Source organism: Bicyclus anynana, chromosome 22, assembly GCF_947172395.1.
Source record: "Bicyclus anynana chromosome 22, ilBicAnyn1.1, whole genome shotgun sequence".
In the NCBI taxonomy this organism is placed as follows: Eukaryota; Metazoa; Arthropoda; class Insecta; order Lepidoptera; family Nymphalidae; genus Bicyclus; species Bicyclus anynana.
In genome coordinates this window covers 12831313-12843815 of record NC_069104.1, presented here as the reverse complement: position 1 = coordinate 12843815, position 12503 = coordinate 12831313, and the positions used below count along the sequence as shown (strand labels likewise).

At 37.9% G+C, this 12503-nt stretch overlaps 1 protein-coding gene and 1 long non-coding RNA gene across 2 annotated transcripts in view; one reads left to right on the top strand and one right to left on the bottom strand.

The window, feature by feature from the left end:
- The window catches only part of LOC112049667 (hemicentin-2-like), a 172016-nt gene that overhangs the window by 52656 nt on the left and 106857 nt on the right, over window positions 1-12503 (bottom strand). Inside the window, exon 4 of the mRNA XM_024087653.2 lies at window positions 8928-9136. Within this exon, the coding sequence (XP_023943421.1) occupies window positions 8928-9136 (209 nt within the window). The remainder of the gene's footprint in view (window positions 1-8927; window positions 9137-12503) is intronic.
- LOC128199349 (uncharacterized) lies at window positions 696-2622 on the top strand. The gene is made up of 2 exons (XR_008251999.1): window positions 696-903; window positions 2426-2622. It is a non-coding gene; the product is annotated as an uncharacterized LOC128199349 (long non-coding RNA).

The following is a 12503-nucleotide window of genomic DNA, read 5'->3' as shown; positions in this document are numbered from 1 at the left end:
AGGTCTATTTTGATGCTTTTTCCTGAATCGCAAACCTGTAAATGAGTACCCGGACCATCAATAATTGTATTTGTTTACGCGAACTGCCGCGGGGCTGGTGACATTCAGGGCGCTGGCGACGCGAACGAAGTTGAACGGTTCTCGGTTCGGACACCCGTCGCCAGCGCTTCGCTCATCGCGTTGTCGAATCGGCTGGGTGCGTCTACCGCCTGTGGCGATTTTGAGGTTTAGGATTTTCGAATTGACGCTGATTTTGCTCGCGAAACCACGTCACCTCGAGCGTTTTGAGCGGCAATTTTGATTGAAGGCGCCTTAATTTCTTAATCATCATTCATCATCATCATCATTATCAACCTATATTCGGCTCACTGCTGAGCTCGAGTCTCCTCTTAGAATCAGAGGGATTAGGCCAATAGTCCATCACGCTGGCCCAATTTGCAGACTTCACACACGCAGAGAATTAAGAAAATTCTCTGGTGTGCAGGTTTCCTCACGATGTTTTTCCTTCACCGTTTGGGACATGTGATATTTAATTTCTTAAAATGCACACAACTGAAAAGTTGGAGGTGTATGCCCCGGACCAGATTCGAACCCACACCCTTCGGAAATCGGAGGCAGAGGTCATATCCACTGGGCTATCACGGCTTTATTAGTAGGTACATTATAATGTCGTTGGTCGCAGAGCAACGATTGGGGACAACAGTTATATCAACTCAAGACTGTTAGCCATACAAGATCTAAGAGCCTGTAATAACCCACTTAACAATTTTTAAATGGTTAAACATTTAAAAGTCAATAAAAAATGGATAAAGTAATTAATTAATTGATATCATAATCGATGTAGTATAAATAAATGCTCGTCGTGCTCTGAAAAGCTATTAATTGACTGCCACAATGAAAATCGTAAGTAAATATTATTATTTTCTACAACTTACTTGGATTAGAAGCAAATAAATAAAATGGCTGGTTATATATTTATTTATTTATTTTATTTATTTATTTTTATAGGGTACCAACAAGTTATGACAATTAAAATTGAGTTTTACAAAAACATAGATTAGTGAAGTTGTTGTGTCATAGACCCACTTATAGGTTACCTCAACATGCGTAATTTAGTACTCGAATAGATACATAAAAAGAATTAAAAGAATAATAAATAGGTTAATTACACTAAATTAGGGAGAAAACTGTTTTAGATTTGCGTTTGAAAATTTAGATATGGATCTATCACACAATTACATTATGAACAGAATTAAACTAATATAACCATAAAAAGAAAAAAAATATATATAACTATGTTCCGCTTGACTTGATGAAACTATTGTCTCGAAACTGACTTTTTTTTTATTCTCTTAATATTAAAAAAAAAACTGACTATAAGTGCAAAGTCTTAATAAATGCAAATTGATTAAGCCCCATCACAAGGTAGCTACTGTTGACCTTTGAGGAGTTCCATTAACTGTCCTTCATCTTCATCATTATACCTCTATAACCCATCCAGCCATAACCCATCCAGGTACAAATTTATCATCAAAACAAACTTATCAAACCCAATCACAAGGTAGCCGTTGGGAAGTTCCATTAACTCTCCTTTGTCTTCATCATCAGACCCTAATGACAGTCCATCTAGGTGGAAAGCTCTCATCGACACAAATTAATCAAGACCAAACACAAGGTAACTGCTGTAAGCCGTTGAAGAGTTCCCTCGTCTGTGTTTCGATTCCATCATTAGATTGACTCCAGACTTTCATTTTACTGTAGTGTTTTAAAGTGCCTGAAAAAATTAACAAACGCTTAGTCGCCCTTTCGATTTTTGAAAGTACCCGTCGATTTCTCCAGGATTCCATTCTAATATGGTGACAATGGGACCACCTCAAAAGTATACCCTATCAAACAAAAAATAAATATTCAAATCGGTCCAGTAGTCTTCGAGTAATCGAGTAACATACATATACAAAAAAAAAACATGGGCTCGAATTGAGAACCTCGTCCTTTTTTTGAAGTCGGTTAAAAATACATGTCTTTTACTACAATGGAACTCTGTAAGGGTTTGTAACTAGTAGAGAGGCGGATTTATTCTTTTTCAGTCCAAAAGTAATTTATTTTATAGCAAACACTATCAAGCTAAAATGTTATAATAGAGCCTGGTGTATGTTGTCTGGCGGCTTACTCGTACAGTTGTGAGTTGATAATAATATTTTAGAATTTTCACTTTTTCACAAGCCAGTAGGTTTGGATGTTTCTGCAAGCGTTTTGTACTTCTGTTTCTCGTTCTGAACTGTTGGCATTTCCAAATATTAGTGTATTTCAGTATTGCGTGTATACCAGGGCGCATTAGCAATTGTTCTCAATATTCTATTTTATTTCATTTTATAAAAATATTTGATTTTTTTCTTTTGCGGGTTAATATTGGTTTTGTCCCCAGCTGTTGCTCTGCGTCGCTCTAGTTGCGTGCGCGTGCGCTGCTTACGCAGGACTGGATATTCCCTCGGATCTTGGCTGGCACGTTATAGACGGACGACACGCTGGCTCTACTGGGGCCTATTACAAGCCATGATCCACCGGTTTGACGACCAAGACTACTAATATTAACTTCAACTTCGTAATAAAATGTAAACTGCTTCTAGTTGTTATCTTTCATAAAGCATTCCTGAAATTAATTGATTATGAAACACGGCTAAAAGTCACGTGCTATTAGGTCGGAGTATGCCCGACTAGTTTCGAACCCATACGGGGCCCTTAGTCATGAGCTGGTTTTTGCATCGCGGCACGATCCAAACTGCGAAGCAGTTACGCGACGCGCTGCTGCTCGCATTGCGCGCTGGGAGAGGGAGTGTTAGCCGTGTTTCATAATCAATCAATATAAATAACACTCACGATAGTTTAAATTCTAAAACAATCCTGAAATTGTTCTAAAACAATCCTGAAATTGTTCGTTTTGTGTTTTTAGGGTTCCGAACGTAGTACAAAAACGGAACCCTTATGATATCACTCGCGCACATTTTAATGACTGTATGTTTTCTTCAAATGTACTGGACCAATCCAGTTGAAATTTGGTACTCATATCAATTTTTGTAACCAAAATACAGGAATGTGTCGTGAATAGGTACAATTTGAATATGGGGGGTAAGATGGAAAGTTGAAAAAAAACCTCTTACTAACTTCATTGTGTGATACATCAAATGAAAGGTCTTGATTATATAATAACTATTCACTACTTGCCCTGCCGTTACCATAACCGCTGCCAGAGCCAAGAATAGCAGCAGAGCTGCCGGGGAATAGGGTCTGTGTTTTGTTTCGTTGGTCAATAAACAAAGATTTGCACGATTTTGACCACGCTGGGCATGCGATTTGGTCAGCGTAGAGCTAGATCTCTCGCGCCAGTGTCGCTGCTGCCCGACACCTTGACGGCCTTTGACACTTTGACGGCCTCCGTGGCGCAGTGGTATGCGCGGTGGATTTACAAAACGGAGGTCCTGGGTTCGATCCCCGGCTGGGCCGATTGAGGTTTTTTTTTTTTTATTCTTTACAAGTTAGCCCTTGACTACAATCTCACCTGATGGTAAGTGATGATGCAGTCTAAGATGGAAGCGGGCTAACTTGTTAGGAGGAGGATGAAAATCCACACCCTTTTCGGTTTCTACACGGCATCGTACCGGAACGCTAAATCGCTTGGCAGTACGTCTTTGCAGGTAGGGTGGTAACTAGCCACGGCCGAAGCCTCCCACCAGCCAGACCTGACTCTAAAAAGAAAATTATGCAAGTATTTGTTTCTTAAAATAAGTACAACCTTATTTTCGTTAACGTAATCTTTTATAGATCAAGGAAAATAAACAAAACACTTATTGACTATTTAAAAATCAATTAAAAAAGACAAAGTTATTAACAAAATCGATATAATAATCGATGATGGTCTAAATATCTAATTTTAATATATAGCAGGCTTAAGAGTTCCAGTAGATTCAGAAAAATTGACTGTGACAGACGAATATATCATCTCTTTTATATTGAATGAATTAAAATTTCGCCCTTCACACCACATGAAAGTCCATGTTTCTAATAGCCACACCCACACGTCTTACAAAATACTTCAAAGTACTATTACAAAATGACTATAAGAACATGTCGTTATAAGTTATTAACAAAAAAGCGTAACAATTTATGCTCACGGTCACAAAAAGCTCACCCTGTAATATGCGGCGAGCCTAACGATTTTAACGAGCCTGTTTTCAGTACATATTTTAACCGGTAATTTAGGGTAATTTGCAGCCCACCGCACACCGCGGAATATTCACACCGTCATACGGTTACGGTGTAGATTACATCATTGGCTACAGGAACTTTGATAGCATCGAAATATGCTTTGACCCACCAGAAAATGCTAGTTTTTACCCCATAATCAACGGTGTTGTTTGAAGATAATTATGTTGTTTAACCGACTTTACAAAAGTAAATTGTGAACGAATCGTTTGTATTTTTTATATCCACGATTTTGACAAACTTTCTGATCCGATTTTGTTGGACTTTACATTACTTAGATGCATATTTTTAAGAAAGGTCTTATAAGTTTTATCAGGCACCATCAGTCCAGATTTCGGAATGTGTGTGTGGTGTGTGGAATACGAAGATTAAAATATAACATATGTTGCTCGCTATAAATATAACATATGTTGCTATAATGTAGTTATCCATTCCAAGATTTTTTTTAAATCAGTCAGATAACAAACTAACTTAAGTAAAATCTTACCTCTTTATAATTTTAGTATTAAGAATATGTTATGGACTGAGACATAATGTATAAATTTGTGGCTTTTAAGTAATTTAAAGTAATTTTCAGCCCTCCGCACACCGCGGATTATTCACACCGTACGGTATGCAGATTGAGCAAATTACTTAATGGGCTACATGAACATTGATAGCATCGAAATATGGTTTGATCTACTATAAAATTCCATAGAGTTTACCCTATAATCAAAGGTGTTAAGATGTTGTTCAATCGACTCAATCGATTGCAAAAGTAGATTCTGTATTCGACCATTAATATAAATAACTATGGGCCTCTTAGAAAACCTCAGAATGACACAGCGAGCGATGGAACGAGCTGTGCTCGCAGTATCTTTGCGTGATCGAATCAGGAATGAAGAGATCCGCAGACAAACCAAAGCCACCGACGTAGCTCAACGAGTCCCGAACCTGTGTGCCTAGTGGGAGTTTTCAATATTTTTATCCTGTTACTATCTCGTTGACGTAAACGCAAATTTATATGGAACTGAAACAGTTGTGCAGTAGTGCTACTAGATGGCGCTGCTTCAATTACTTAGACTGCCAACTGCCACTAGGCCGTCTGAAGTGGCAATGGGCGGGGCACATAGTTGGAAGGACGTTGGACGTTAGGGTCCCAAGTTGCTGAAATGGCAACCCCGCACTAGAAAGCGCAGTGAGTATTAACGTTCCACCAGGTGGACTGATGACATCAAGGAAGCCGCAGGGATTTGCTGCAAGCGGCTCAGGATCGTGACGTTTGGAAGTCCCTATAAAGGTCAGTGGACGTCCATCGGCTAATATGATGATGATGATTCGACCATTTTTTTTTTATTCTTTACAAGTTAGCCCTTGACTACAATCTCACCTGATGGTAAGAGATGATGCAGTCTAAGATGGAAGCGGGCTAACTTGTTATGAGGAGGATGAAAATCCACATCGGTACGTCTTTGTCGGTAGGGTGGTAACTAGCCACGGCCGAAGCCTCCCACCAGCCAGACCTGGACAAATTAAGAAAATCTCAATCTGCCCAGCCGGGGATCGAACCCAGGACCTCCGTCTTGTAAATCCACCGCGCATACCACTGCGCCACGGAGGCCGTCAACCATACCATTATGTTTGTTAGTTGCCCAGCCGCCCTTCTGCCGCTTGGCTGTTATGAACCATGATAGTTAGACAGTTGAAATGTTCACAGATGATATTTCCGCTACACTACCAAATGCTAAGCCACAATACCAAATACTAGGCCAATATTTGGTCACAAATACTAAAAGATAGAATAAAATACAGCCGTGATAGCCCAGTGGATATGACCTCTGCCTCCGATTCCGGAGGGTGTGGGTTCAATTCCGGCCCGGGGCGTGCACCTCCAACTTTTCAGTTATGTGCATTTTAAGAAATTAAATATCACTATCTCAAACGGTGAAGGAAAACATCGTGTGGAAACCTGCATACCAGAAAATTTTCATAATTCTCTGCGTGTGTGAAGTCTGCCAACCCGCATTGGGCCAGCGTGGTGGACTAATGGCCTAACCCCTTTCATTCGGAAAGGAGACTCGAGCTCAGCAGTGAGCCGAATATGGGTTGATAATGATGAGAATAAAATGAATACTAAAGGGGGACTCCTATACAGCAAACGTATCTTTTTTACCGTTTAATAGATGGAGCCTTTTGTGCGCGAGTCCAACTCACACTTATGCAGTTTTTTTTTAATTTTAGCTCGTTGTTACTCCATACACTGATCGTCAAATAAACTACATGTCACACTCTTACAGTCGACATCAAACTTGTAACAAGTGTACATAAATTAAAATATACATCAATCACAACTGAACCGTGAATTTCGTTACAAGAATAGTAAATACTTGTATAGCGTTAACTGCTTTTCCTAAGGCTGGCCGCACACAACACACAAGTTTTCGTCTTTAATGAAAATTAAAAAAAAACTGTATTTGAATTTTATGCCATATAACAGGAACACAATAATTATATAATATGTTTTATAACACATTTGCTCGTAAAGTATCTCTTATTTCACCAATTTCAATATCGTAATGTATCTCATTACGCACATATGCCGTAATGTTATGAATAATACTGGATGTTTTTGGTGCATTTGCCTAAACAAAAACGCTGATATGCGCACTTCACTATCTGTGCAAAAATTACAAGCGTATCAAAATGTCATCTTATGGAAAACAGGCAAAGAAGCAAATTTATTTTCAGAAAGTGTGTTCAAAGTGTGTTTCCTCGCAAATGTGTTATAAAAAGTCGTATGCCATACGTGCGCTTTGATAATTACAATCTCTGCTTCCTTACTAAAGCTCGCGCCTTTGGCTCGAGCTTGCAATATCGCCTCGGCTGTAATTTTCAACTTACCCCACTTATATGACTTATATCAAAATTACTACCCGCTTATGTTTTTTTTTTAGTTTTTAAAAAAATATAATAGCCAGTGCACAGTAAAACCAACTGTAGTTTATGTTGCACTTTATGTATGCTGTAAAATAAAAAAAAATGTTAATAATTCCACTTTCGCAATTATTTGTAAGAAAATAGACTCGTAGTTCATAAAAGCTTGCATGTCCTAGAAAGAGGCGACAATTTTAGACTTCAAATGGACCACATTTTACATGTTCCACCAACAATTAGTATAAAAACTGTTAAATATTTTTGGAGTAAAGTGTCTCCACCCACGCTTGACTTATGGAGTAAGCTGGTGATAAAAGTGTGATCGGGCGAGACGAACGGACGTTGAGTGGGAGATATACTGGTAGGTTAATTAAGATAGAAAGAGACACAGTTTGTTTAAATGATGATGATGATGATGATGATGATGATGAAATCATTTCAAGATGCAGTTTATTTACTTAAATAAATAATTTTATTAGATTAATGTAAGAACTAGTTCTGAGACGACAATAAACTGTTTGTGGTATGCCTTACCTACTGAAAGCGCACAATAGTCCTTGAACTATGTTGAAGTGTTGGACTAATAAATAATCTTACATTGTATAGTTCAAGGACAACATAACCGCAAACATTTCATTTGAATTCGACTTTAGCGAATGGTTTGACGACTAGTTGATAAACTAGTTGAGTTAGTTTTAAAATCCCTGGCATAGCCAGACATCTAATACCGTGTTTAATAGATACTAGCAGACGCCCGCGACTTCGTCCGCGTGAAACTCAATGTAAACCTTCAACTACCCCTACCCCTACCTCTACTCCTACCCTACCCCTCCTACCCTACCCCTACCCTACCCCTACATCTAGTTCCTTTAGGTTGATTTTTTACACCTTGTGTCCAAAAAACCCAAATATCCTACGGAACCCTATTTTTTTCCTAAATAAAATTTAGCCTATGTTACTTGTGGATAATGTAGCTTTCGAATGGTAAAAGAATTTTTAAAATAGGTCCAATAGTTTTTGAGTCTATTCATTACAAACAAACATACAAACAAAGTTTTCCTCTTTATAATATTAGTATAGACAACATAAAGTGGCGCTTCATAGACACCTGAGTCAGTGGCGTAGCTTGACTTGGAGGGGCCCGGTATCAAAATTAGTTGGGGGGCCCAATAGACGAGCGACAAATTCCGAAAATCTCTTTGACAGTTTTCTTTTGCGGGAATCACCAGATTAAGAGAGATTATGGATTAAATTTCACAAATTTTGCTATCACACATAAGGGCCCCCTGCCGGGGGACTTATCTACGACATTGAGCTTTTAACAGTAGAATTCATAGAGGTTGTGTTGGCGCCCCCAGGGGATCTTCCACCAGCTGTGTTTCGAATTTAAACTCTATGCATTTGAGAATTCGACGCTCAGTGGGTGAACGATCCCCTGGGGGTGCCCCTGCAAAGTCAATGAATTCCACTATAATTCAAAAATTCAAATTCAATTCAAAATTCATTTATTTCAATTAGGCTTAGTTTACAAGCACTTTTGAAAGGTCAAGATTAAGTCATAATATAATTTAATGGTAATAATAGTCGATAATTTAAAGTTAAAGTTACGAGGGTTCCGAACGCGCCTTGTTCCGAGAAGAGAAGAGTTCTTTATACGAAAATCAATCACTCCTGTTAAAACATTCTATTTAGAGCTCTATATTTTTTTAAGAGCTCTGACTGTAAGCAAAATAGGGGGCCTTTTTTAAACTTACCTACAACGTTGAGCCGTATCTGGAAGTTCCTGGTGGGGGAGTTCTTGAAGTCGACCCTGCATCGGTACACGCCCTCGTCATCCAGCTGCACACCATCCACCGTCAGCGCCGAGGGTCTGGACATGGTGACGAAGTACGCGCGCCTGCCGAACGCCAGGGGGTCCGACCAATGGAGGGCCTTGTTGAAACTGCGACCTCGGACGTCGAAACTGAGGACAAATATATTTTTTAATTACTTTATTCAGCTGTTATAGTACCAGGCTGAAGTGACAATGGGCGGTGTCATAAATTTATAGAGCTAGATGGAAGTTGGAGTCCCAAGGTCCTACAATTGCGAACATGCACCGAAAAGCGCAGTGTTTATTGACCCCCCTACTATATAAACATCAGAGTAAAGACTTTAATTTAAAAACATTAAAATTTCAAAAGAAAACAATTTAAAATTTCAAACCCTATTTCACCACTTGAATAAATTAAAAAAAATTTGAATTACATTATATTTTGTATTTTTTTTTATGATTTATTAACAAATTTTAAAAACTGCAACTCTAAAAATGAAGGACTTTCTATACAAACTTTCAACCCCTATTTCACCCCCTTCTCATTTTATTTTTGCAATAAAAAGTATCCTTTAACCTTCTCCGTATTAGGGTCTTAAACCGTGCCAAGTTTCATTTGAATTCATTCAGTAGTTTCAGCGTGATGCCGTAATAACAAAAAGACACGGGCAGACAGACAGACAGACAAAAAAAAATATTTTTAGCTTCAGTATCGATTATATAATGCCCCCCAACAAACATTTTCAAAATATCTTCAATGTACAGAATGTACAAAATGTACAGAATTCGTATTGTAAGTATAGATTCTAGATGGCGCTGTCTTCCGTTATGCCATGCTAACGTTTGTTGTTACAAATAGTATAAATAAAAAGTATTTGCTCTTTAGTAAAAAAGCCTTTTTTTGCAGCAGTTAAAATCCATCACTCTTTATGGTTGGATGCAGGCAGTAAAATAATACCGCGTATTCTGATCTCTACATCTCTCTGCTGCCTAAAGCCGCGCCAAGATTCACGAATGCCGACTCTATTTGCTCTTGCTTCATTACGCCTCGCTATGAAGCTCCCAACTATTAAATGTACCGAATCGCAATTATACAGGAGTGTACAATACACATACGATATCGCGTATTACTAGAGCCGGCAGATTTAATCGCTTCATTAATTAAATCGCTTAGAGATATTTGGCCCGCGTTTCGGTTCGTGTTTTCTTAAGCACTATAATTGCTTTATTGTATATCGCTAGGAACTGCGGGATTTAGGTAAAAAGAATGCATACGATCCCAACTAGTATATATAATACAAAATGTTTAATTTTTGTTTAACTTTAAGACCTATCTGAACTAATTAACCGACTATGATACAAAATTTTGCGTGTTGTATTTTTTAATCTATTGCATAGCTTTTATCGCGGTGCGGCGACCAAATCAAGAAATTCCGTAACGAAAATAAACTTAACACCCAAACCGTGCATCAAGTTAACACACTTCGACGTTATCATATCGACTTAACTGCACAAGTGGAGTGATACTAAGAGACAAAATATATTAAACCAGAGTTCCATTCCAGCTCAACGTAAAGACATTTTTATTTTTTTTATTTATTAATTATTTTCTAAAGAAAACAAAATATACTGCATAAATAGCTCAACGGTAAAGCGGTGGGACTTATCACCGAGGGGTGGTGGTTCGATTCCCCGTTGGACTATTGTCGTACCCACTCCTAAAAACGTCTTTTCCGACTAGTTGGAGGAAATATTAGTCAAAATTAAAAGATGGCAAATATTAAAAAAAAATTAGCACAAGGTCCAAATCACCTCTCTTCTATAGGGAGAGAAGTCTGACCTTGTGCTGATAAATGAGCTGATAATGGAATGACGGTTCGTAAAGGCGTGTGCATATTAATGTAGGGGCGTATGTTATTTAGTATTTGGCATAAAGAATATTTATTACACATATTACGATCAACGGAGGCAACGAAATGGCTACTAATTTGTTGCGGCACACTAATTTTTGCGGCTACCGTTGATAGAGTAATTACAATGGTTATTAACATTAATTGAAAGGAAAAACTGAAGGAATTTCTTTTGTTGTAGTCGAAGTCATAAAATGACCTCCCAACTGAATTTTGACCTTGCTCGCTAACACTAAATTAGACTCCTATATGAATAGCATACGACCAAGGACATAATATTCCGTGTCGAAAATGAGGGAAAAGGTCAACCAACAGCGGCCGATTAGTCCCAGATTTTCGTCGCAATGAAAGAGATAGCGGTATTTTCGGTTGCGCTGCTATCATCACATTTGTCTATTTCATTTCACGAGATACGTTTGGTCGCATGTTAGGCCTTCTGTACCAAAAGTATATTTCATTATATTCAGATACAAAAATAGATATACAATATATACAGGATGTTGTGGAGTATTTCCCATAACTTCAAGGTGTTGACAAGTTCACTTATAGGAGTCGAATCGCATAACTAATTAATTAAAAACCTTTATGTGTTTATACAAAGTAATTCAAATAATTCCGACTATCCATGTAACACACGCCTTTATATATCCTTGCATTTTAAAATACGTAATCGTAGTGGTAAGACTGTCGATAACCACGAGATATTGAAACTGACTCTCCACACTAGTAAGCTACTTCATGATATTTATCAATAAATAAGTTTGGCTATGGCATATCAGGATGCGAAGGGACACAATTTTAGATCTATTTACAAAAGAAATTCTAACACTTGTTCTATGAACATTTTTAATTAATTTTCCTTAAACAATATAACTCTAGAGTTATGGGAAATACTCCCGAGCATCCTGTATACAAAGATATCGTAAACTATTTGAGCCCGAAACATTGAGTAAACCTGCCAAAGCCATAGAATCCACAACTCTTGGTTGCTACTGAGAATCTCTAAAAATATTGTCTGATTTGGGAGTTTAACCAAGCAGTTGAAAATGATAAACATCACTGTGTGGTCAATTTCCCATAGTTGGGCCCATCCCATAACCATTGCCCTCATAAAATCGAATGCCAAAGAGTTTGTAATCATTACATTGCTGCTATGTGGGTACTATAAAGTACTTGGTAGATACTTGACAAGTAAATTAATATTAGACTAAAGTTATAATATACAAGACGGGAAGTTCGTTAGTTCTTAAATAAGCTTAACTTTTAAGTAAGCTCTGGAAGTAACTGAGAAAATCATTAAGATAATGTTAGCTTTACTTTAATTAGCTATAAAACTGAGCTAAAACACATACAACTACGTTATTTGTAAGTTTTATTTTATCCTCGTATTCTCATGTGAACGGGAACTATGCGGGTGAAACCGCGGAGCGTCGACTGATATCTCTAAATATAAACCAGATATCAGACAATTTTAGACGCCCAATGCAGAGGTAGAACTCTTCCTTATAAGACAGGGCATTTGGAGTGTATACCCACCACACTGCATTAATCTGAATTGGTGGGCGGCTTGCCTTATTCATTGTTCAAACTTAACACCTCAATATAAA